At 35.3% G+C, this 21,894-nt stretch overlaps 1 protein-coding gene across 1 annotated transcript in view; it reads left to right on the forward strand.

Annotated features, from left to right (window-relative positions):
* The window catches only part of fbxl17.L (F-box and leucine-rich repeat protein 17 L homeolog), a 357,109-nt gene that overhangs the window by 58,727 nt on the left and 276,488 nt on the right, over positions 1-21,894 (forward strand). Inside the window, 1 exon segment of the mRNA NM_001127772.1 lies at positions 19,155-19,262. Coding sequence (NP_001121244.1) covers positions 19,155-19,262 — 108 coding nt within the window.

Below are 21,894 nucleotides of genomic sequence, written 5' to 3' on the forward strand. Positions count from 1 at the left end.
ATGTTTAGTTATAAGTATTGTATTTCTTCTTTAGTTTATATAAAGCCTAGCCTATATTACTTTTGAACTCATGAATTATTCTTCACAAAGACTCAGTGTAGTAATACAGTGTCTCGGAACACAGAGTTATTTTGATTTTCAATACAGTGACCCAGTTATCCCTGATTACTGATTATTTTATTATGGCATTATTTATATAAAACAGTGCTTTACATATGGTGATTTATTGTTATAGGGAGCAGTGATGTATAGGGGTATAATTTGTCTTTAATGCAGTATATGCGTATACATCTTGTGCTTTCAGTTAAAATATTAAATGGTAATGACTTGTATGTCATAAAACTTGTACTGCGAATAGATACATAAATATGAACAGTCAATTAAAATATCCTGTTGTATGCTCATTGTTATAGATTTTCTATTCTCCCATATGTATTCTGCAGCCGATGCAAGGTATTAACTACATTTGGACTAAGGCTTTTCTGAAATACTCTCCTTCTTATGGAGTTGGCAGGCTATTTACAGCACTGTGCATTGAATGCTTGATGAATATATTTTTTTATCGAGAAATTATATGGCCATTCTGCTTGTCACAGAGAGTAATAAATAGGAGGATAAACATGCAGGCAACGGGATTGCAGTGCTTTATCTTTGCACATTATTGATCCATAAAGACTTAAAATGTATTATTCTAAGATTGTGGCTGCTTTAAAGGACCCCTGGAAAAAATTAAATATTTGAACTGACAGAAGTCATTTTAATGGCATGGCTATTTGGTTTTTAGCTAACTGGAACAGCGAGGAATATAATCAATCATTATAGCACATTTCTGCACACATTTTAGTAGTCTATAACAAATGTTGAACAGACTATCAAGGTCATTGTCTAGTGATGTTAAGAAAGATTGTTTTCAGGGTTTAACAGTCCTACAAGTGCTTAGTATAAAGAGCCATGTCTATTCCCTGGAGCTCTGTAGTGCAGCCAAGCAGTATGCGAAAGGAAAACTAACAGCTGGAAAGGAAGAGAGCCTTGCATTATGTGAAGTATGGACGCTCCATTGACAGCATGCTTCAGCAGAGCATCTCAGGCTAAAACTATTTCACTTGTTCATATTGCTAACAAAGATTTTACTCCATGGGATATATCCATTATCCAAATGGATTTCTCACCCATTAGCAAAATTATCCGTTTCACCTAAATGCACAGTGGGTTGCCTCCCAAAAATCCTATGTCTGTCTCATGTGGTATTGGACAGGTTGCTTTTGTTATCACAGATTTAATAAGCACATGTACATTTTTGAACTTTTAACAGATTTCCTTAATTGGAATTCTACGTAGGTTTGTTATACTGGTACTGGTATTTCTGGAATGCTTGAGCTTGGAGTTTTTTGGAGAAGCGATCTTTCCATAATTTGTATCTCCATAGCTTGTCTGCTAACAAAAATAAATCTAATAGGATTGGTTTGTCACCAATTTGCATTCATGCAGCTTAGTTAGGATCAAAAACAAGGTACTGTTTTATTATTAGTAGTGGTGAGCAAAAATGACCCATTTCAGCTTACTCAAAAATTAGCAAAAACGATGTTCATTGGGCGAAATAAAGCAGAAGGGGAAGTTCTAATGCCCTTGCCATTTTTACAATGCAAAAAAAAATTATAGCTGGGATTTGTAAAAATAATCACAGCTGGATAAAATTGTGCAAGGAGAAAAAAAATTGCTTATCCATAATTTTTACAGGGGCAAAGAAAATTTTAAAAACATTGATTTATTTTCTTAAAATCGGCTGTATATTAGATGGCCTTCCCATAAGTCTAAGATTTCTGGATAACAGGTTTTTGGATAAGGGATCCCATAAATGTACATTGTCATAGAGATCTGCATTAGAAAGTTCCCAAATCACCAACCAGGCGAGAGATCTGCAGGTACCCTGCCTAGGTTATCGGTTCTGCTGCGGGTCTAGCCTTTCCTCCTACTCTCACTGATTTTTTTTCTGTACCTAGTTGATCTGCCTCTGGAGTGATGTCATTTCCGGTCCATAGTGATGTGTAACTGGTCTGGGTCTAGGGGTAAAGCAGGGCAGTGGGTCGGGTTGCAGGTCAGGGGTCTGCCCAACCATCCCCTTGCAGGACTCAACATTGTAATCATTTTTTCTTTCCGGTTTTTAAAGGTGAAAATGTTTTCAAAGGCCTTATCATATAAAAATAAAAAATTTGATGATAGAATGTAATGTGTTCACACTTTTTTTTGGGCAAAATAACGGTGTAAAAGTGAATGGACATTTCCATGTTTCATACCTTGAATAAAGTACATTAAATCTGTAGTGTGTCCCTAGACAACAATAACAGCAGCATCAAAGGGCAAGAAAATGCAAGCCTTGGCTTTATGGCATGCAACTCCTTCCCTCCCTCAGTATCTGAACTGATTGCTATACACAGGCTTATTTGCAACCAGATCATACATTATTATCTTTTATTTATAAAGCTGCAGCGTACTCTGCAGAACTGTACATTAAGGGCAGACATGAAAGTAAATCAAGCTATGTATATCTCAGGATATTAGCCAACATTACAGCTTATAAATTATTCTGATATATTTTGTGTTAGAGTAATAATGCAATATTATAATAATATAATGTAATTCTTATATAGATTATTTTAATCTGAAAATTATGGTTATTTAAAAAAGATTTATTCTTGCCTTAGTATTTGGTTTGCTCAGCACGATCAGAATGTGCCAAAAAACATAAATCAAGGTGAGGAACCTGCACTCTACATAATTTTTTGTGCTTGGATTCCTATCTTGGGATATAGATCCAAAACTGAAGAGCTGTAGGATTGACATCATGATGTAACTGCTAAAAAGAATTGTAACCTGTTTGGGCTTTTTTTCCCCCAATTGTTAAGCCATATTTCTGTCTGGTGTTGGTCCTATGGGACAAGTATTGTGATTTTGAAACCCAATAAAGATATATTTATGAATACAAAAGAATACAAAAAAATGTTGTAGTTATGGCACTTTGAAAATATGGATTTTGAAATGTTACCAAGAATATTTTTTTTCCCATTGAGCCTGTTGTGCCCTGCCTAAGCTATGGATTTTCTATATGTTTTGTAGTTGGACAGATACATAAATACCCCATTATTCAGCTATGTATTGTAAACTGAGTTTATTAGAGATACTTTGGAAACATTTGTGGCCAAATAAAAATTCTCCAGAGTATATACAGTATTCAAGTGCTTCAGAGTTTTTTCTTTCTTTTTATTTGGAATTGTTCTTAAGTAGCATAATTACCAGCATGTGTTTTGAGAGAGAGTTTACATTTCAAGACACTTGTTTGCAATAGTAGCTTCAAAATATGATTATGATGCTTTTGAAGAATTATATGTATTTTATAGCTTACTCAGACATTTACATTTAAATCCGTGCAATTCAACTTTTTCCATGTATTGGTAGATTAGCCAATATACAACATGTCTGGAGGCAAAATTATAATAATGTCACACAAAGAATTTCATGGAGCTCTTGGGAAGGCTTAAGGCCAAAACAATCCCTTGGAAAGCCACATCCACCCCTCAGGCCTTCAGTTAACACAACTCTGATTTATATTATATCCATAGGACACTTTATACTAACAGTTCCAGCTACAATAGCAGTGCAAATATTGCTTTCTCTGCAAATTTCTGTCTTTAGTTATAGAACTGCTTTGCAGAGTGTGCAGCTGAAAGTATATATAGTGTTGAAACAAGTATTCCACTGGCATCATAAATCAGCAGAAGTGAGGGCATGTGCAGGGCGCTGGTGTTGAACAAAAATGATCTTGTTATACTAATTTGTAAAAAAATAAATTAGTCATATGGTGGTTGTGTTGGTCTCATTTGGCAGCAAGAAGACACAGACATTATGATCCATTTTGTTTGTAAGATTTTTCTGCCCTGTCAATGTAACAAGATAAGTTCATCTAATTGAAGTTAATGTAAGAGGAGAGGATGCTGCAAAGATATGTGCCAGTCTAATATTGGGGCTCCACCATATGGACAACTAAGAGGCACAGCTACTTTTACCTTAAAGGAGAAGGAACAGCTAAAATTAAGTGAGCTTTATCAGAAAGGTCTATATAAATACACCAGTAAACCCTCAAAGTAATGTCCTCTTTTAAAAGAAACACACCATTTCTTTCCTACTATTGTGAACACATGGGATTCTGTATCCGACTTCCTATTTTCAGCATAAAGCTTCAGGGGTAGGGGTTGAGCATGCTCAGTTTGCTCCCCTCTCCCCCTCCCTGTAGTCTGAGCCAAGAACTACGAGAGAGCAGGGAGAGACTCAGGCAGGAAGTGATGTCATACCAAGCTAATATGGCAGCTGATATTCTAAACAAACAGAGAGAGCTTCTAGAGCTGTTTACTCAGGTATGGTAAAGCATTCTGCAGAATACATATAGTGTTCTAGCTTGCACAATTGTGGTTAATCTATTGGCAATAAACTGCTTTGGTAGCTTTTCCTTCTCCATTTCCTGTTGTTCTTACGCAAGTGATTGGCTCCCCATTATATGCTGTTGAAAACGGAAAGCTTTCTAATGATCAGAAATCATTAAAACATTAGTAGAAAGCGAGGTTACAATTGTCATAGAAGCTGATATCACAAGGCACTTCATGTAATGTGCATCTGAATGACTAATCAGCCTTTTATATTTATAATCTGTTGGTTGATAGATTCCATTTTGGGTCCAAGCACAGGGATAGAACAATTATATGCAGCAACAGTTACAAGTATACTGTGTATTGTGGTTTGTCCCCTAAGCTTAGGTAACCAATAACAACCCAGAGCATGTATTATGCAGTGGGAGCTATTGGGCAGATCTTCACTGCTAGGGTTGGGGTTGACATTGGGCTGGTACAGAAGCCCTAAACAAAACTTGTAGGGCTTCAGGCTAATTCTGCTTTAGTTCTCCTTGAAAATACCAAGACCTGTTGGGGAGGTGTTTTATTCCATAGCTCCACTGTGCATAATATACGAGTTTGGTCATAGTTTTGCATTTATTTTCCACTGAGAATCTTGCCCTGTTTACCTATGGATCATTCTAATTGATTTGTCTTCCACACTCTTCAGCAGCTTTAGGTGCATACTCGTAACCTGCTCCAATGCATTCTAAATCTTAACACTCTTACATCTGTTAGATTCAAAAATGATAAAACAGAGTAGAAATGCACTTCACTCTCCAAGAAACGTACAGCTCACCGTGTTGATGTTTTGATTGAGCTAAACCTATGATAGTCCTGCAATTTTCAACAGAGAATATTTTGAGTCCTTTCAGCAAAATACATGTGAAGTAATTGAAATGGCTATGTTTGCATTATATCATTTCAATCTGTGGGCTGATAGATGACTTTTTGTGTCCAAGCACAGGGTTAGAACAATTATATGCAGCAACAGTCAGGTGAAAGGCAACTATCTCTGTCAGTTGAGGTGAGCGATGTTTTTACCAGTCATTCCTCTTACTAGAAAATGGAATGTGTTTTTTCTACTTAGATTGACAAGCTGTGATTTTTAGATAAATGAACCTTGAAAGGGAAAACAATTTAAAGGCCCCTTTCTTTACAGAAGGAAGAGAACAATATTTGTTTCGGTGCATTTAATCGCTTAAGTTCTATATATAAATAGAACATGTATAGGACCTTTTATCCAGAGTGCTCTGGACCTGGAGTTTTCCCAGTAACAGATGTTTCTCTACTTTAGATCTTCATACCTTAAGTCTACTAGAAAATCATTTAAGCATTAAATAAACCTAATAGGCTGGTTTCATTATATCTTACAAGGTACCATTTTATTAATGCAGAGAAAAAGGAAATCATTTTTATATAAATTTTGATTATTTGGATAAAATGGAGTCTATGGGAGATGACCATCCTTTCTGGATAACGGGTTTCTGGAGAACAGATCCCATACCTGCATAACAAATGCAGTATATGATCATGATACTGGTAACAGATTCAGAAGGACCAAAAAATATTAAAGAAAAATAATATCTGGAAGCATTCTTTAAAAGAGAATTTTTTTGTGCTTTACTAACTAGCTATCATTACACTTCTTATAAGCTCCCCCTTGATGGAATTGTGTTTTCAGTTGAATGAAATGTGATGAGGTGATGTTACTAGCTAATAAAATGTACATGGAAGAAATAATAATGTGAAAACCTTTAAAGTGTCCCTCGTGTTTTCTGTTGGCCAAGTTTCTGTACTGATTACTACCTGTATCTTGGTGATAAATTCATCAGATATTTTCACCTAAAACGCTAGGCACAAGTACACAATGAAGCCTAAAAAAAAATTGCTAAACTACAGTTGGTAATTTATCATACACCTGAGCCGACTTTAGTAAATATACCTCAAGCGTTTTAAGTAAAAATCTCATGCTTTCTAGAAGAGTTTTAAAAGTGCACACTAAGGGGGTTATTTATCAAAGGTCGAGTTGTGTTCGAGTTTTTCTAGGTTAGTTTTCAGTCAAAACTCGATTTTTCGAGTTAAAAAAACGTAATTTTTTGGGGTTTTTTTTAAAACAAAAATCACATTTTTGGGGTTTTATGGAAAAAAACTTGAATTTTTCAGGATTTATTATACCCTGAAGCTGTAAATAACTCGAATCCAAAAATACTCCAACTAAACCCTTTCGAGGTCATGTAGAAGTCAATGACAGAGGTCCTTTAAACCAATTATAGATATTAATACCCTTCATAATGTTCAGGTCTTTTTTTTTTTTTTTTGGTGGATTTCGCTTGAAAACTCAGTTAATTCGAACGATTTGAATTTTTTCTCCGCAGAAAACTCTATTAACTTGAATTTTTGGCTTTTTAACCCCAAATTCACTGATTCTAATTTTTTTCCATTTGAGTTTTTTCTTAAATTAGAAAACATTCAAGTTATGCATTTCTAAAAAAAACACACAAACCCCTAAAACTCGACTTTTGATGTTCGAATTAAAATTTTTACTGTGATTCAAAAGTTTTTGCTCTACAACTCAAACATTTGAATTAGAGTTTCCAAAACTCTTTGGGCTCATTTATCAACACTGGGAAAATGTGCACATGGGCAGTAACCCATAGCAACCAATCGGTGATTCGATTTTTTCAGCCGAATGCAAGGAAAACAATGAAAGTAAACATCTGATTGATGCTATGGGTAACTGCCCAGTGTTTATAAATGTGTCCCTGTGAATTTTTTTTTGAGAGTTTTTAGAATTTGATGCATTTAAGTTTCATTTGATTCAGTTTTTTAGGTTCAGTATTTTAATAAATAAACATTCAAGTTTGGTACAATTTCAAGTTTATGCATATTAAAAAACTTTTCACAAATTAAAATTTTGATAAATTGGCCTCTATCCTGTGATTATGTGGAATAGCATTTTTTTAATGAATAGATTTTATTCTAATGAAAAAAAAAACCAAATCTTTAAACTTAAATTTTTATAATTTTTTTTTTTATAAATTTTTCTCCCTGTGTTGCAAACCGAAAATAATTATATATTCGCAATTATGTAAGCTATGGCCTAGCTATGTAAGAAGTAATTTACTATAGATTAGACTGTTGGTTGTTCATGGGAAGGACAAGTGACCAATATGACAGATTTTTCACATGCAAACCAAATCAAATTGATTGACGACAAAACATTACTGACTGATCGAAAATGTTAAACAGTATAACCATCAGATCTACAGGTTCATTTAGAGACCATGAATACATTTGCCCTAGTTCATTAACCCTTACCCACCAGTCAAAAGTTAGCTTTGATCAGGCTGTTAGAGAATGACTCATGAAAGTCAAACCTGTTGTTGGCTGGTATTCATTACAGTACTGCTGCAGATTTTGCCCAATGTTAAAAAATGTAACCCTTTGTCAAAGTTGTACAAAACCAACAATATTCATACAAAGTTCTTGAAAAAAAATATTGTTAATGGTACCTGTGCACTTATTTTACTCTCATAGCATGCAATCTTTTTGTGCAATTGCAGTGTTTAAATGATATCTTAAAAACACAGATTTTCCGTTTCTTTGCCTTGTAATAGCTTGCATTAGTGACATTATAGATCATTTCCTTTTACTACCGATTGTAAAAGAACACTTTTATTTCCGTATTCTTTTCTTACTTGATTCTCTATGCACCTTTTTTTGTAGTGGACTAATAAAGGAATTGTTTTCTTTGCAGTCGACTGGCACAGCTGTAGCTCCTGAACCTCTTTGATTGGTTCACCCTATAATTAAATTCAGGATTCCCTTGTTAAGGGAATTTCATATTGATGTCCAGAGTTTGGGTCAGATCTTGCTTCTAGCAATTTATTTCAGAATGGATGTTCTCTGTGATTTTGGTGTTAATGCGTAGTTCAAATTCTAGAATTCAAAGGAAATGTTTTGAATTGTTTAAAAATGCTTTACACAAATCTTTTTGTTTTAACATTTTTACTGAAGCCTTCCCAAAAAATGTAAATTTAAACAAATGCGGATCTTTTCTTGCAATCACAAATGAAGGTTATATATGGCTAAAGGGACCCTAACACAAGGAAACAAGTCGTCATGAAATAGAAGAGTGGGTGTAACGGTGACATGAATGCATATAAATGTTCTATAAAAACAGGTGAATATTTAGCAAGGGGGTATTTTAAAGATTGGCACAGTTATGTCTTCTGTTAGATGTTTAGTAGTTAGAGACATTCTTATTGCTAGTGAATTAAAAGATAATGTCATATTGAGAAGAGAGATCTGTTCAATTGTTGTAGCCATTTTTTTTTATACAATTAGAGCAATAATTCCCAACCAATGGCTCATGAGGAACATGTTGCTCATCAACCCCTTGGATGTTGCTCCCAGTGGCCTCTAAGCAGGTGTTCATTTTTGAATTCCTGACTTAGAGGCAAGTTTTGGTTGCATAAAAAGCAGATGTCCTGCCAAACAGCCTCCTATAGGCTGCCAGTCCAAATAGAACTACCAAATGGCCAATTACAGTACATATTTTGGACCACCCAAGAGCATTTTTCATGCTTGTGTTGCTCCCCAGCTCTTTTTACGTTATGAATATTGCTCATGGGTGAAAAACCTAAATGTAAAAAACTCGAATCCATGCAATCAGGGGGGGATGAACTCGAATACTCAAATTGATCGAGTTATAGTCAAAATAAGCTCAATTGTTTGCGTTTTCCAGAGCAAACCACCAAAAAAACTTGAACATCACGAAGGCTGTTCAAATGGTTCAAGAGACCTCTGCCATCGACTTCTACATGACCTCGACGGGTTTTAGCTGGAGTATTTTTGGACTCTGGCTTTTTGCACCTTTGGGGCATAATAAATCTTGAAAAACAAAAACATATCACCTACCGTACTTTCCCCAAAGTACGTAATAATGCACTCTACAATATACAATAGCTAAATATAGACTGAATTAACAGAGTAAAGGGACATTTCTTTTTAAATTTTAATTACTCGTTTGATTAATTAAACAGAATTAATATGTGTATGTTATTCTGTTTTATTTTTTACTTTTTTTGGATAAAAGGGGAAGGGTAACATGATAAAAACTTTAACACTATCAATAAGGTCATCCTTAACAAATGATGTAGTTATCTAAATAATTAGCACGTTCATTATTCATGAAAATGCTAATTACAAGAAGTAGAAGCTTGGAATAATGGAAAATGTGACCTTTTTGTTTATGCTATAACTGACAACCTGTATGCTCCTTGGCTGTTCTTATGTGTTCTATGTCTTAGTAGTAGCTAGTAGGATAATGTCGGCTTGATATATATATTTGCACTATTATGACAGTCCCACATTTTTGTAATTTACAACCTCCGCTAGAAGCTTTTAAACCATGCAACATTTTTATTTTGAATGCTAGGTCATTAAAAATATAACCACTCCACAGTAGCATCGATATTTGAGCAAAGGAGCCTGATTCATATCCTACGTAGACTCAAGATATATGTGACCTGTTTCAACTTATTTTGACATCTGGCCAACTAAACCTGAAAGATATTTGACATAGTCAGTGCATGTTCATTTATGGGCTGAGCGATGCCCGTAATGTTATCAAGACAACAGCTACATTCCTCATTGCAATAATGGTTGCTTACATTTTTTTATATGAGCTGTCTCTCCTTTTGTACTGAAATACTGAATTCTGTGCACTTCTTGTGCCATTACACAATGAAATATTGAGGTATATACAGAGGCCTCCTGTGGCATCTTCTGAGAAATGCATTTTTACCAGTTTTTTTTTTTTTTAAACAAGTTAACCTGACCGTGGATTGGTATTGAAATATTAAGTGGAAAAAGTTAACAACTGGTGCAGTGTATTTTTTATTTTAAAAGTCACCTAATTTGTGTAGCCTTGGTTTTTGAAAGTGTGCATGCACAGGTTTTATTAACTTCTGACTTCATTCCATTCTGCTGTTTTATGAATTTTCAATAGTGCGAGAGAGCAGTGTCAGGGGGCCTTCTGTAACAGAGCCTGAATACATCTGAATTGATAATTTCAGCAGGAATTGTTCAACACACCGTGTCTGCCCCAAGAGTGTAAATAAGCATTTGCTTTCATGTATTAAATTATGTAACTGTTAATTGCTGCCAGAATAGCCTGCAAAAAAGTTCTCTACATTGCCAGAAAACAATCATAATTAGTAATTAAAGGTTATAAAGGGCAGTGTGCACACAAATTAAAATGGGATTTTGCAAAAGAAAGGTATGTGATATTAATATTTAATGGGTTATGAAATGGTATTTCTGTGGTAGGCAGGCATATCATGTTGGATGGAACATTTCACCAAGAAATAACTAAGAATACACATTTATCATTGCTATTTATGTAGCATATTAAATATTGTATCATACGAGTTTAAGGTATTTATAACTTGTGAGTAGAGGTACAGGTATGGGACCTATTATCCAGAATGCTCGGGATCTGGGGTTTTCTGGATAACAGATCTTTCCATAATATGGATCATCATACCTTAAGTCTTCTAGAAAATCATGTAAACATTAAATGAACCAAATAGGCTGGTTTTGCTTCCAATAAGGATTAATTATAACGTAGTTTGGATCAACAGGTATGGGGCCTGTTATCCAAAATGCTTGGATCCTGGGGTTTTCTGGATAAGGGATCTTTCCTTAATCTGGAACTTCATACCTTCATAAGTTACTAGAAAATCACTTACATATTCAATAAACCAATAAAACTGGTTCTGCTTCCATTCTGCCTATTACAGAGAAAAAGCAAATAATTTTTTAAAATTTGTTTTTTTTGGATAAAATGGTGTCTACGGGATATAGCCTTTCTTTCTGTAATTCAGAACATTTTGGATAACGGGTTTCCAGATAATGGGTCCCATACCTGTACAAGCTACTGTTTTATTATTACAGAGAAAATGGAAATAATCTCTTAAAATCTGGTACGGTAGAAAACCTTTCCGTAAATTCTAAACTTTCTGGATCTATTATCCAGAATGCTTGTAACCTGGGATTTTATTTCTGTTATTTGGATCACCATAACTAAAGCCTGCTAAATTATTTCTTATTTATCATTAAAACATTACAGAAACCCAATAAGATTTTTTCCACCTTCATGGATTCATACAGCTTAGTTTGGTGAAAGTACAAGGTACTGTTTTATTATTACAGAGAAAATGGAAATTTTTTTTCGAAATTAGAATTATTTGCTTAAAATGGACCCTATGGGAGATGGCCTTTTTTTAATTCAGTGCTTTCTGTATAATGGGTTTCTATTTAAGGGTCCCTTAATGGTTCAGCTAGTGATTTTGGGTATGCAAACCAATCTTAATTGGGCAGAATTAGCGCAACCTGTAGAAAATTAATAAACGTGAAAAACCGATTTACAGAATACCGACTTGAAATGCTTCAAATTGTACAAAAATATGAAAAATTGCGGTTTTGCCAAAAAAAAGGCTTCCAAAAGAAGGATATAATATAACCAATGTAAAATATGTTATGGCTGGGAGCAATTATGATATAAGGGCTATTGTACTTGATTAGTGGCTACCATATGTTAAATTGCCAGAGAGACCCTACAGCTGACAAATTATCATTCATTTCATCTTTATCATTCCCTCTTGTTATTCCAAGCCTAATGTAACCTTAGCTCATTAACATCAAATAATCCCTTTAGTGTTATTAAAGCAACCTTTGATTCTGTATAGTAGCATATCTGCATAAAAATCTGTTATGCTCTAATAGCCACTGCTGTGTTGCTGTCTATTAACTTATTTCTTGACCCATATAAAAGTTTCTTAATTCATGGAACAGTCGTATACTAAACATAAACTATTTCTTCCAAGGGAGCAGGGTAAACTTTGTGTTTGGAGTAGCTAACAATAGATGGCCTTGAAGGTTTAAAAAAAATCATATTTATTCCAGACCTTTCAGGTGATGAGTTTTTTGGAAGTTTAATGAGAGAGAAAGAAAGCAACGTCTGTTTTTAGTTGGATTTGCACATGCCATGTGGTGCATACTACCACTTTCTAACATCAAGTTATAATGCCATAATGTTCACGCTAATACCTTATTTATGTGTCCTCCACTCTACACAACCTGAGGGGTTTGAGAGCTCTATGAAAAATCTTAGGAACGGGAACACACCTAATTATACTGCCGAATACCGAACCAAATCCGAATTTGCATTGCAAATTAGGGTTGGGAAGGGGAAAACATTTTTTACTTCCTTGTTTTGTGACAAAAAGTCATGTATTTCCTTCCCACCCCTAATATGCATATGCAGATAAGAATTTGGTTTGGCCGGGCAAAAGGATTCGGCCGAATCCTGCTGAAAAAGGCAGAATCTTGGCCCAACCGAATCCTGGATTTGGTGCATCCTTACCCAATACATATATTAATGTTATTTTAATTAAAATCAAAATAAAAGATTGCTCAGAATTGCATAGTTTAAATACTGTTTGCTGTGATAAAATTATCTAATAGTTAAATTTGTTATCAAAAAGTATGCTACCACAAAGTAGGGATGTTGAAGGATCAGTAACATCAACATTTAAAAAAAAAAAAAAATCGTTAGTATACATTGAAAAAAAAACACCAAGACATATTAAACTTTCAAATCGCAAAGCCTTTAATAAGAAATAATTAACCGAAACTCCGCTTCCGACTTGGTGACGCTCCATCGTGCGGCACTCGATTTCTGCTCCCTGGCTCCTATCTCCTATAAGGAATGCAGGGAGGAGAAATCGAGTGCCGAACGATGGATTGTGATCGCAGAGTTTCGGTAAGTTATTTCCTAATAAAGACTTTGCGATATAAAGTTTAATTTGTCTTGGTGTTTTTTTAAATTTTTTAAAATTTTTTTTTTGAGGTTACTGGTCCGTTAATCTTTAAAATAATTGTCAGCCCACCTCTTGAAATGATAATGATTTTGTAAGAGGAACTTTAAACCGCTTTCCCAATACTTCTGGAAGAAAGGAGACCTATAATATAACTAAAAACCCCTCCAATCATGTAGGCAGTAATGAATAATATAGGGTGCTGGTTTTACTCTGAGCTAAAAATGATCATTGATTCTAAAAATGGCCTCTTATCAGAGCACCCTGTAGATCTAATAGCCCCTGCCAGAGGCACAATAGGAGAAGGAGAGCCAATCATAGCCCTACAGTCACACTAGCAAAGACATACTTTAGTTCCCTATCAAGTAAGCCTACCTGCTGATTGGTTCCTAGCCTACAGGGCAATGTGTTAAGTGGTGGCGACTCGCCTGCACAACCTTGATAAAGCAGGAAGCGGAACTGATGGGTGGGTTTTTTCAGAAAAAAAACATGTTTCAAGATAAGAGTTCCCTTAACTCAGTTTGTGATTTTGGGTATGCAAGCCAATCTTAATTGGTCGGAGTCACTTTATAAACTTGAAAAATAGATTGACAGAAGGCCACCTTGTAATGTTTCAAATTATACAAAAATATGAAAAAATATGGATTGCGGAATAAGACTGCCAAAAGACGGATCGATATATAACCCATATAAAATATGGAATATTGTAATTAATTAGTGGCTAATATGTTATGATGCTATTGACTTGCATATTTGTTTTATTACTATTTGCCATTTGTGTGAAAAAATATTAATACAGATAAAGGATCTGTTATCCGCAAACCTAGAAAGCTCCAAATTATGGAAAGGCCGTCTCCCATAGACTCCATTTTATCCAAATAATCCAAATTTTTAAAAATGATTTCCTTTTTTTCTGTAATAATAAAACAGTACCTTGTACTTGATCCCAAGAAGATATAATTAATCCTTATTGGAAGCAAAACCAGCCTATTGGGCTTATTTAATGTTTACATGATCTCTAGTAGAATATAGGTATGAAATTCCAAATTACGGAAAGAACAATTATCCGGAAAACCCCAGGTCCCGAGAATTCTGGATAACAGGTCCCATACCTGTATTTACACAGTAAAATAAAGCAGAACAGTAGTCACAAAAGACAGTAGATACAACTATACATAAGCTGTACATAAGTATTCATATATCTTTTTAATAGGTAATAAATGTTTAAGCCATTAGTTTCAGGTCAGTGTCTTTCCCATTCACAAGAATTTAGCCCATACCTCCCATAAATCTTTGTCTGTATCATTTTTACACAGCAAGACCAACATCACTTTAGACACAATGAGCAAAAGTCAATCAAGGTCAGTCTGGCGATCACATTTCATCAGATTTCATAATGGACATTAATGATCTTTGTTCTATAATTAGTTATGAACGTCAATGACCTTGTTGACTGGGTCATTTTTGTATTTGACTTTTGTGCATTAATAATTTAAATGCTTAATCTAGATGTTTTAATACCCTTTTCACACTTACACCTGATTGGTCCTTGGCTTAATATCTATTAGATACTTTACCTTTACTTTACATATACAGCATAGGCCAGTGGTCTCAATACTGTGGAACACCAAGCAGTACCTGCTGAACATAGCCTGAAGGCTTCAAGCCCAGATTGAAGGTAGAATGAAATTTGAAGTAGCACTGATTTGCTGTCTTAGATAAGGGGTCTCTTAACAAAAATGTGTTCTTGAAGGGGTATACTAATAACTGAAGTATCTAGGATTGTTAAGTCTAAAGCAACTGGACTTTTTATTTTTCAACGGTATATTTGCCTGTCACTTTGTACATGAGGATACATTTTGGCATGAAAACCCTCAAGTGCATTTTAGTGTCAAAATTCACCCTATGTGTGCATTAATTACCCATTTCCATTGATAACACCGCTTACAGAAATTTAAGAAGATGGCTAGTGTTATAATTCAATTCAATGTTCACATAATCTGTATTTAGAAAGTGAAGGCCATTACTTGAAAGAGTGATATGTTTATTTGGAGATCCCAATAGTGCCACTGGATGTTGACAGTGGTACGCTCCTTTAGCAGTTCCCCTGCTCCCACCCCCTGTCCTGTTTGGCCACCTGCTGATAGCTTAAACGCAGCGGGTAGTAAACTTTATCGGAACGATGAAGGGGACTACAGTACAGTAGACCTCGAGTTACACCCGCCCTTCGCCCGGGGGTTTGTTGTATTATATTTACACCACTTTGTTTCAGGAAGCACTGAATCCACTATTTGGGGATTTGGCTAAATCCTTTGTGAATCCTTCTTCCAAATATCAAACCAAATCCGAACCCTAAAGAGAACTATGTGTTGCTGCACAGTTACAAATATTTTTTTAACACTTGTTTGTGTGATGAAAAGTCACGTGATTTTAAGGATTCAGATTTAGTTCGACCAGGCAAGTAGATTTCTCTGAATCCAAATCCGGCTGAAAAAAGCTGAATGCTGAACCAAATCCTGGATTTGGTGCATCACTAGTTTTGTATTTAAATCAGATATATATATATATATATATAAGTATGCTTATAACATTATAACATTAACAGTGCAGGTGCTTTGTGGTAATACTCTCCTTCTTTTCAAAACCCCCTTAATACATTTATAGTTTTATCAGTGACCAATTGAAACACTTAAACAACAAGAACAGTGTTTCCACTCCTACAGCTGTGCTGGGCATTGAACAAACATCTGCTCCTAAATCCAGTGAAACACTGGCAGCCAATCACCATGCTCTGCTGGGCCATCTAGGGAGCACAATCTAAAGCTTGCAATTTTAATAACTGGCAACCATATGGATATTACTAAAAAAACATATGGTATAACACTTCTGACTGTGTTTAGTTTTTGCAGAATTCTTTAAATTAAGTGATTGAGAATATGCATTTATTAACCGTCAAAGTGTATATTTGGGTCTCCTTAATGTGCCATTTTTTTTCAAGACCCATACACACCCAAAGAAATAATGTGAGAGACAATGCATTACAATTCTGTGTGGCACCCAGAATGTTAAAAAAAAAAAAAAAACGTGTGCAGATGTCACATGTTTAATTGGCTAAAATGTATGATCATTGCCTTGTTTCTTTAATGAAAATGTCAGTTGTGATACTGATTTGCTTATGACTGTTATTCAGCCGCACAACATAAATTGATTTTATTGCCATTTGGCATGTTGATTATATTTTTGTTTTTATTGCTATTCCTCATATTTGTCTTTATTACCAGCAGAACAAACACTTTATTTGCTTTGTGATTTGTACTTAGAATATGTCAGTGTAACAACATGGATACAGCTGTTTGATTGTCTTTTGTATTGGTTGTTTTTTCTCTTTACTTGTATTAGTGACACTAGAGCAGTTCTGGGGCCTGCCTTGCAATGGCAACAAAGGAAACTAGCCTACTAAATACAGGCTTGGAATTGTCAATCGGCAGGGGTTACCACTTATGGGCTTTAATGAAAATATTGCAAAGCTACATTATTACACATTTTGCAATGGAAGTGAGAATCACATTGTTCCATTCATTTTCAATGAGGCTAGAAAACTCAGATGTTTTAATAAACAGGGAAAATAGAAAAATTAATTGTTGTTGAAAATGTTCCCGTAGACTTATATTCAACCTCGGCAGCTTTTTTTCTGCCAACTTTTTCCAGTTTTTTACTTTAATAAAACCCGACTATTCGAGCTTTCAGAAAATGCTTGTTTTTCCTGTGCATGTGTTTTTCTGTGTACTTGTTTTTTTTTCACAAAAAAACCCCAACTTGATTATAATTAAATCAGCCTCTATTTTATTACACAGGGTTCCCCAAACTTTTTTAACCTGTGAGTCGCATTCAAATGTAAAAAGAGCAACACAAGCATGAAAAAAGTCCATGGAGATGCCAAATAAGGGCTGTTCTTGGCTATATGGTAGTCTCTATGTGCACTGGCAGCATACAGAAGGCTCAGTTTGGCAGTACATCTGTTTTTTATGCAACCAAAACTTTCCTCCAAGCCTGGAATTCAAAAAGGAGCACCTCCTTTGAGGCCACTGAGAGCAACATCCAATTGTTTGGTGAGCAACATGTTGCTTACTAACCACTGGTTAGGGATCACTACCTAACACATTACAGAACATGGGGACTATTGGTGACTGACTTGAGAACGGATAGTAACCGCACATTATGAACTTGTCTGTACAACCTCTAGAGACAAAGTTAGCTTTGTGGTGTGGCAAGGCTCTTAATGAATTTTTCCCAGTCCTCTAAGAGAAGGTGCATTGGACTTGTTCCGTAGCTGTAGTAAACTTCTGCTTTCTGTAGAATTTACTGGTCAGTTGATATTTCCCAGCCATGCCATGGCTGGATCAAGCTGTAATGTGAGTACTATCACTTTAGAGATAAATGCAAAGGTTTTGGTCCTGTAACTGCTAAGTTTGGACTAGGTCCAACCAACATGGAACGATTACATCGAGGGCATCTGTAGTGATCATTTTTAGATTCTAATTTTCTTACCATTCATAATTTCACACTCACATGTACGTACATACCACCCTTTTTTTCAATCTCAGATTATATGTGCTTGTGATCTCACAAGTGGCCTTTCACTCAAGGCTAGCTCCATCTCCATTTCTTCATGAGGCAGGTCCAGAATTGCTGCATCAGCTACTTTTCACAGGGTTTTCTCAGGGTTAAAAACTGTCTCGCCTGCGGCAGTACAGACTTTTGCTTTCCAGTTTGAAGCAGACTGCTCTTGCTGATTAACCTTGCTAAGCATATTCAATGCCAGCATGTCCTTCTCATGGTCTTCAATAAGCATTTATGAAATCTATAATGAATTATTAATGGTTGGAGTAAATCCTGGTATTCATTCTGAGAGATCCTGATTTCAAAAGGATTATGGAATGGCCTGTTGTTTACTTGTTGTCCTAAACCAGTACCATAAGATGATGTTACATGACCAAATACCTTCCACTGTGGAAACATGCACCCATATTGGACTGGCATAATGTCAATGTTAGGGATGCATTGAATCCAGGATTCGGTTGAGGAATTGGCCAGGACTCTGCCTTTTTCAGCAGGATTCGCCGAATCCTTCTGCCAAGCCGAACAGAATCTGAATTTGCATATGCAAATTAGGGATAGGAGGGAAATCGCTTTTTGCCACAAAACAAGGAAGTAAATAATGTTTTCCCCTTCCCACCCCTAATTTGCATTCTGGGCCTGGGTCTTGAACTGCTGCCATTAATAGTATGGGAAAAAATACAACCAATGGCAACTATGTCTCACTCACTGTAGTCACTTACAGCAATGCCATTTGGATTCATATTTGATTAACTGTGAAAAGGTAGGATTTCTCCAGAAAGAAATAGTTTATGAGAAAAGGAAAATACAAAAGGTAGCGTTGGAGATCTATGCTTCAAGGATTTGCTTTATGTCTGGAGTTTGTCTACTGACATTGTCCATATTATAAATAAAATAAACCAAAGTATTTGCAATATATCTTATGTTGAATAAAATGATTCTGTTTAAATATGAACTCTAAACTATAATACTTTTTTTTTTATGTCTGTGGTTTGGCCACTGATATTGCCCATATTCTAAATATGAACACTAAACTGTAATACTACAAATTCTGCAAATATACAAATTGCAGCCTAGTTTGTCATAGTCTCTGTACAGTGCAATGTTAGTTGATATTAAAAAAGTTAATGTTACACCCCATTATGTTATTGATCTCTGCCAAAGAAATTATTGCATGGTCTCTAACTGTGGATTTCTTCTACCTGTCCAGGTGTCGGATGAATCTGTAAAAGCTTTTGCTGAGCACTGCCCAGGTCTGCAGTATGTTGGCTTCATGGGTTGTTCTGTTACGTCCGAGGGAGTTATCAATCTTACCAAAGTAAGTATCTGTATGAACTGAATCAGTCATCCAAACAATTAGCCCTCCGCTGATATAACCTGTATCTCAGAATGCTTTCATTTATATTTCAGAAATGCTGCAAGTCTGAGACTTACAGGCACATTTATCAAGGGTTGAATTTCGAATTCATGAGTTTTGTTTTTTTTTTTTACTCGAAATTTGATTGGGGGGGGTCATTTATTAAAAAAATTGAATATGCAATATTACCGACCCGAAAAATCGAATGAAATAAGATTCGAATTCGACCAATAAATGCTACAAACATCTCCAAATTGGTCACTGGTTCTCTCCCATTGACTTATACATGAATTACGGTTTTAGGTGGCGAATAGTAATCTCGAAAATCGAATTTGAAATTTTTAAAACTCGAAGCGAGTTTGGATAATTTTCTAGTTGAATTTGACAGTTTTGAACATAAAAACAATTAGAAAATTCTAATCTTTAAGTTGACCCTTAATAAATCTGCCCCTTAGTCAACTCTGGCCACTTAATATTTATTTAACTATAATAAATGTTTAACTGTTGGTAGCAATGACAGTTGCACTTTTGTGTTACATCAAAGAAATCACCAGCAGCACACTGTTGAACTTGCAAAAGTTTTCAAGTGCAGAATTTATTTAGCCCATAGCATACAAAAAGGATTTTTGTATACTATGGGCTAAATAAATTCTGCACTTGAGCTTTTTTGCAAGTTCAACAGTGTGCTGCTGGTGATTTCTTTGATGTACTCATGTGACCCTAGGACAGGATTGGGTCTTCCAGTTCAGCACCTGACACAACAACAGTGTTTTTTCTGGGAGGTGAGCGCCCCATATTTGTGTCTGTGCACTTTTGTGTTACAGCATCTAATCATTTTTAAATTAATTTCACCTTTCATAATGCCTTTTGCAATTACAATACATAACCAGCTTTCTGTAGATGTTTTGGGACAGCATGTTTACCCTAAGGATTATAGCCTTTGCTTTCAAAGTTCTGTTTATTACCGTTACATTTAAATGTTCTGTTTTATAATTCATATGTTTATTTTCTGGTGACTACAGCGCCCTACTGCTTAATTGAAATGCATCCTATACAACATTGTTTATCATGTTCTTAAGAAAACGATTTCCATCTGAACAGCAGATTTATATTATTCCCTATCTCTTGAAGTACCAAATAAATTTTTATGAACCTTACAAAACATTTTCTTGGAGAAGGAGAGGGAAAAGTACAGAGTACAGTCTCAAACCACTGAATTCATTTTATTGTCTATAGAATGAGATTACAAACACTATCACAAAATTAACTTGTCAAGTGTATATAAAAATCCTAATACACATGTACAAAATAAATATGCATATTTACTTGTTTTTTTTGGAACCATCTTTTTGTTCAGCTAAATTTACGAATAGTGTTATTAGTGGAGGAAATGTGCTGTGGGACCAACCGAGAGACATTCACTTTCATCTTTCAGGGTAGAATAAAGATAGGAGCACATTAAGTTACAGACAGAATGTGGTTAGGCTTCTGATATTTAAATAAGAATCCAATCATTCTTAGTAGGGTGAACTCACCAAAATACCTGGGGGGTCCGGGTACTCATGCCCCAGACTTTCAGCTTAGCGGAGGTTTCCAGAAAATTCTTACTTCATAGTTACCTTACCTTACGCATTTTGTGCCGAAAGGGGCTCTTAATGATTAAGTGCCCCTTTGGGTACAAAACGTGTAAGGCTGCTTTTTGTTATACAGGTATGGGATCCGTTATCCGGAAACCTGTTATCCAGAAAGTTCCGAATTATGGAAAGGCCGTCTGCCATAGACTCCATTATGATCAAATAATCCAAAATTTTACTTGCCAAACACCAAGTGATATTACACTGGGAAAATTGTTGCTTTTCCTAGTAAAACCAAGCCTGACTTTGCAAACACCTTTCACAGCCAGCTCATTTCTTAATAAATGGAAACTGGTTACTGTTGGAAATGGTTGTTTTGACTGCTGCTTTTATCCCTGAGGTGAACACAGCAATAAAATGCCCATCTGCCATGACTATTATGTAGGATTTCCTAGTGTTTCTGTTCCGAATACACATTTCCAATATCAAACAGTTATTATTCAAGTGATGATTATTTAATTATCTCACTATCAGTAGTATAAGACTATCACATAGGGAAGTAGTAGGTTATAACTTCATAGACCTACTATACTTGTCGGTTAGTTACTAGCTGCAATCAGTAAATATCTAGTTAATTTACACACTGTATTCTCGCTCTCTCTCTCTCTCTCTCGCTCTCTCGCTCTCTCTCTCGAGGCCCATTGGGGAAATTATAAATCTCTGTAAACCTACATTCAACTATTTAATGAATATTCTAACACACAATAGGAACATTCTGCCATTTAATGAATATTCTAACAAACAATAGGCACAAATAATGTATGTATGTATGACCTAATTATACTGTTAGTGCGTATAATCTGTTCCTGTATCCCATACGAGACATAATGGCACATTAAAAACATTGTGAAAACAATGGCCAAAACACAAGTTTAAATATTTTAGAGGAGAGCATGTTTTGATATTTGTCATAGTTCATATCCACGCCCTGTTGTAGTTCTCTCTATCGATATCAGCTT

This window comes from Xenopus laevis, chromosome 1L (assembly GCF_017654675.1).
Source record: "Xenopus laevis strain J_2021 chromosome 1L, Xenopus_laevis_v10.1, whole genome shotgun sequence".
Classification (NCBI taxonomy): Eukaryota; Metazoa; Chordata; class Amphibia; order Anura; family Pipidae; genus Xenopus; species Xenopus laevis.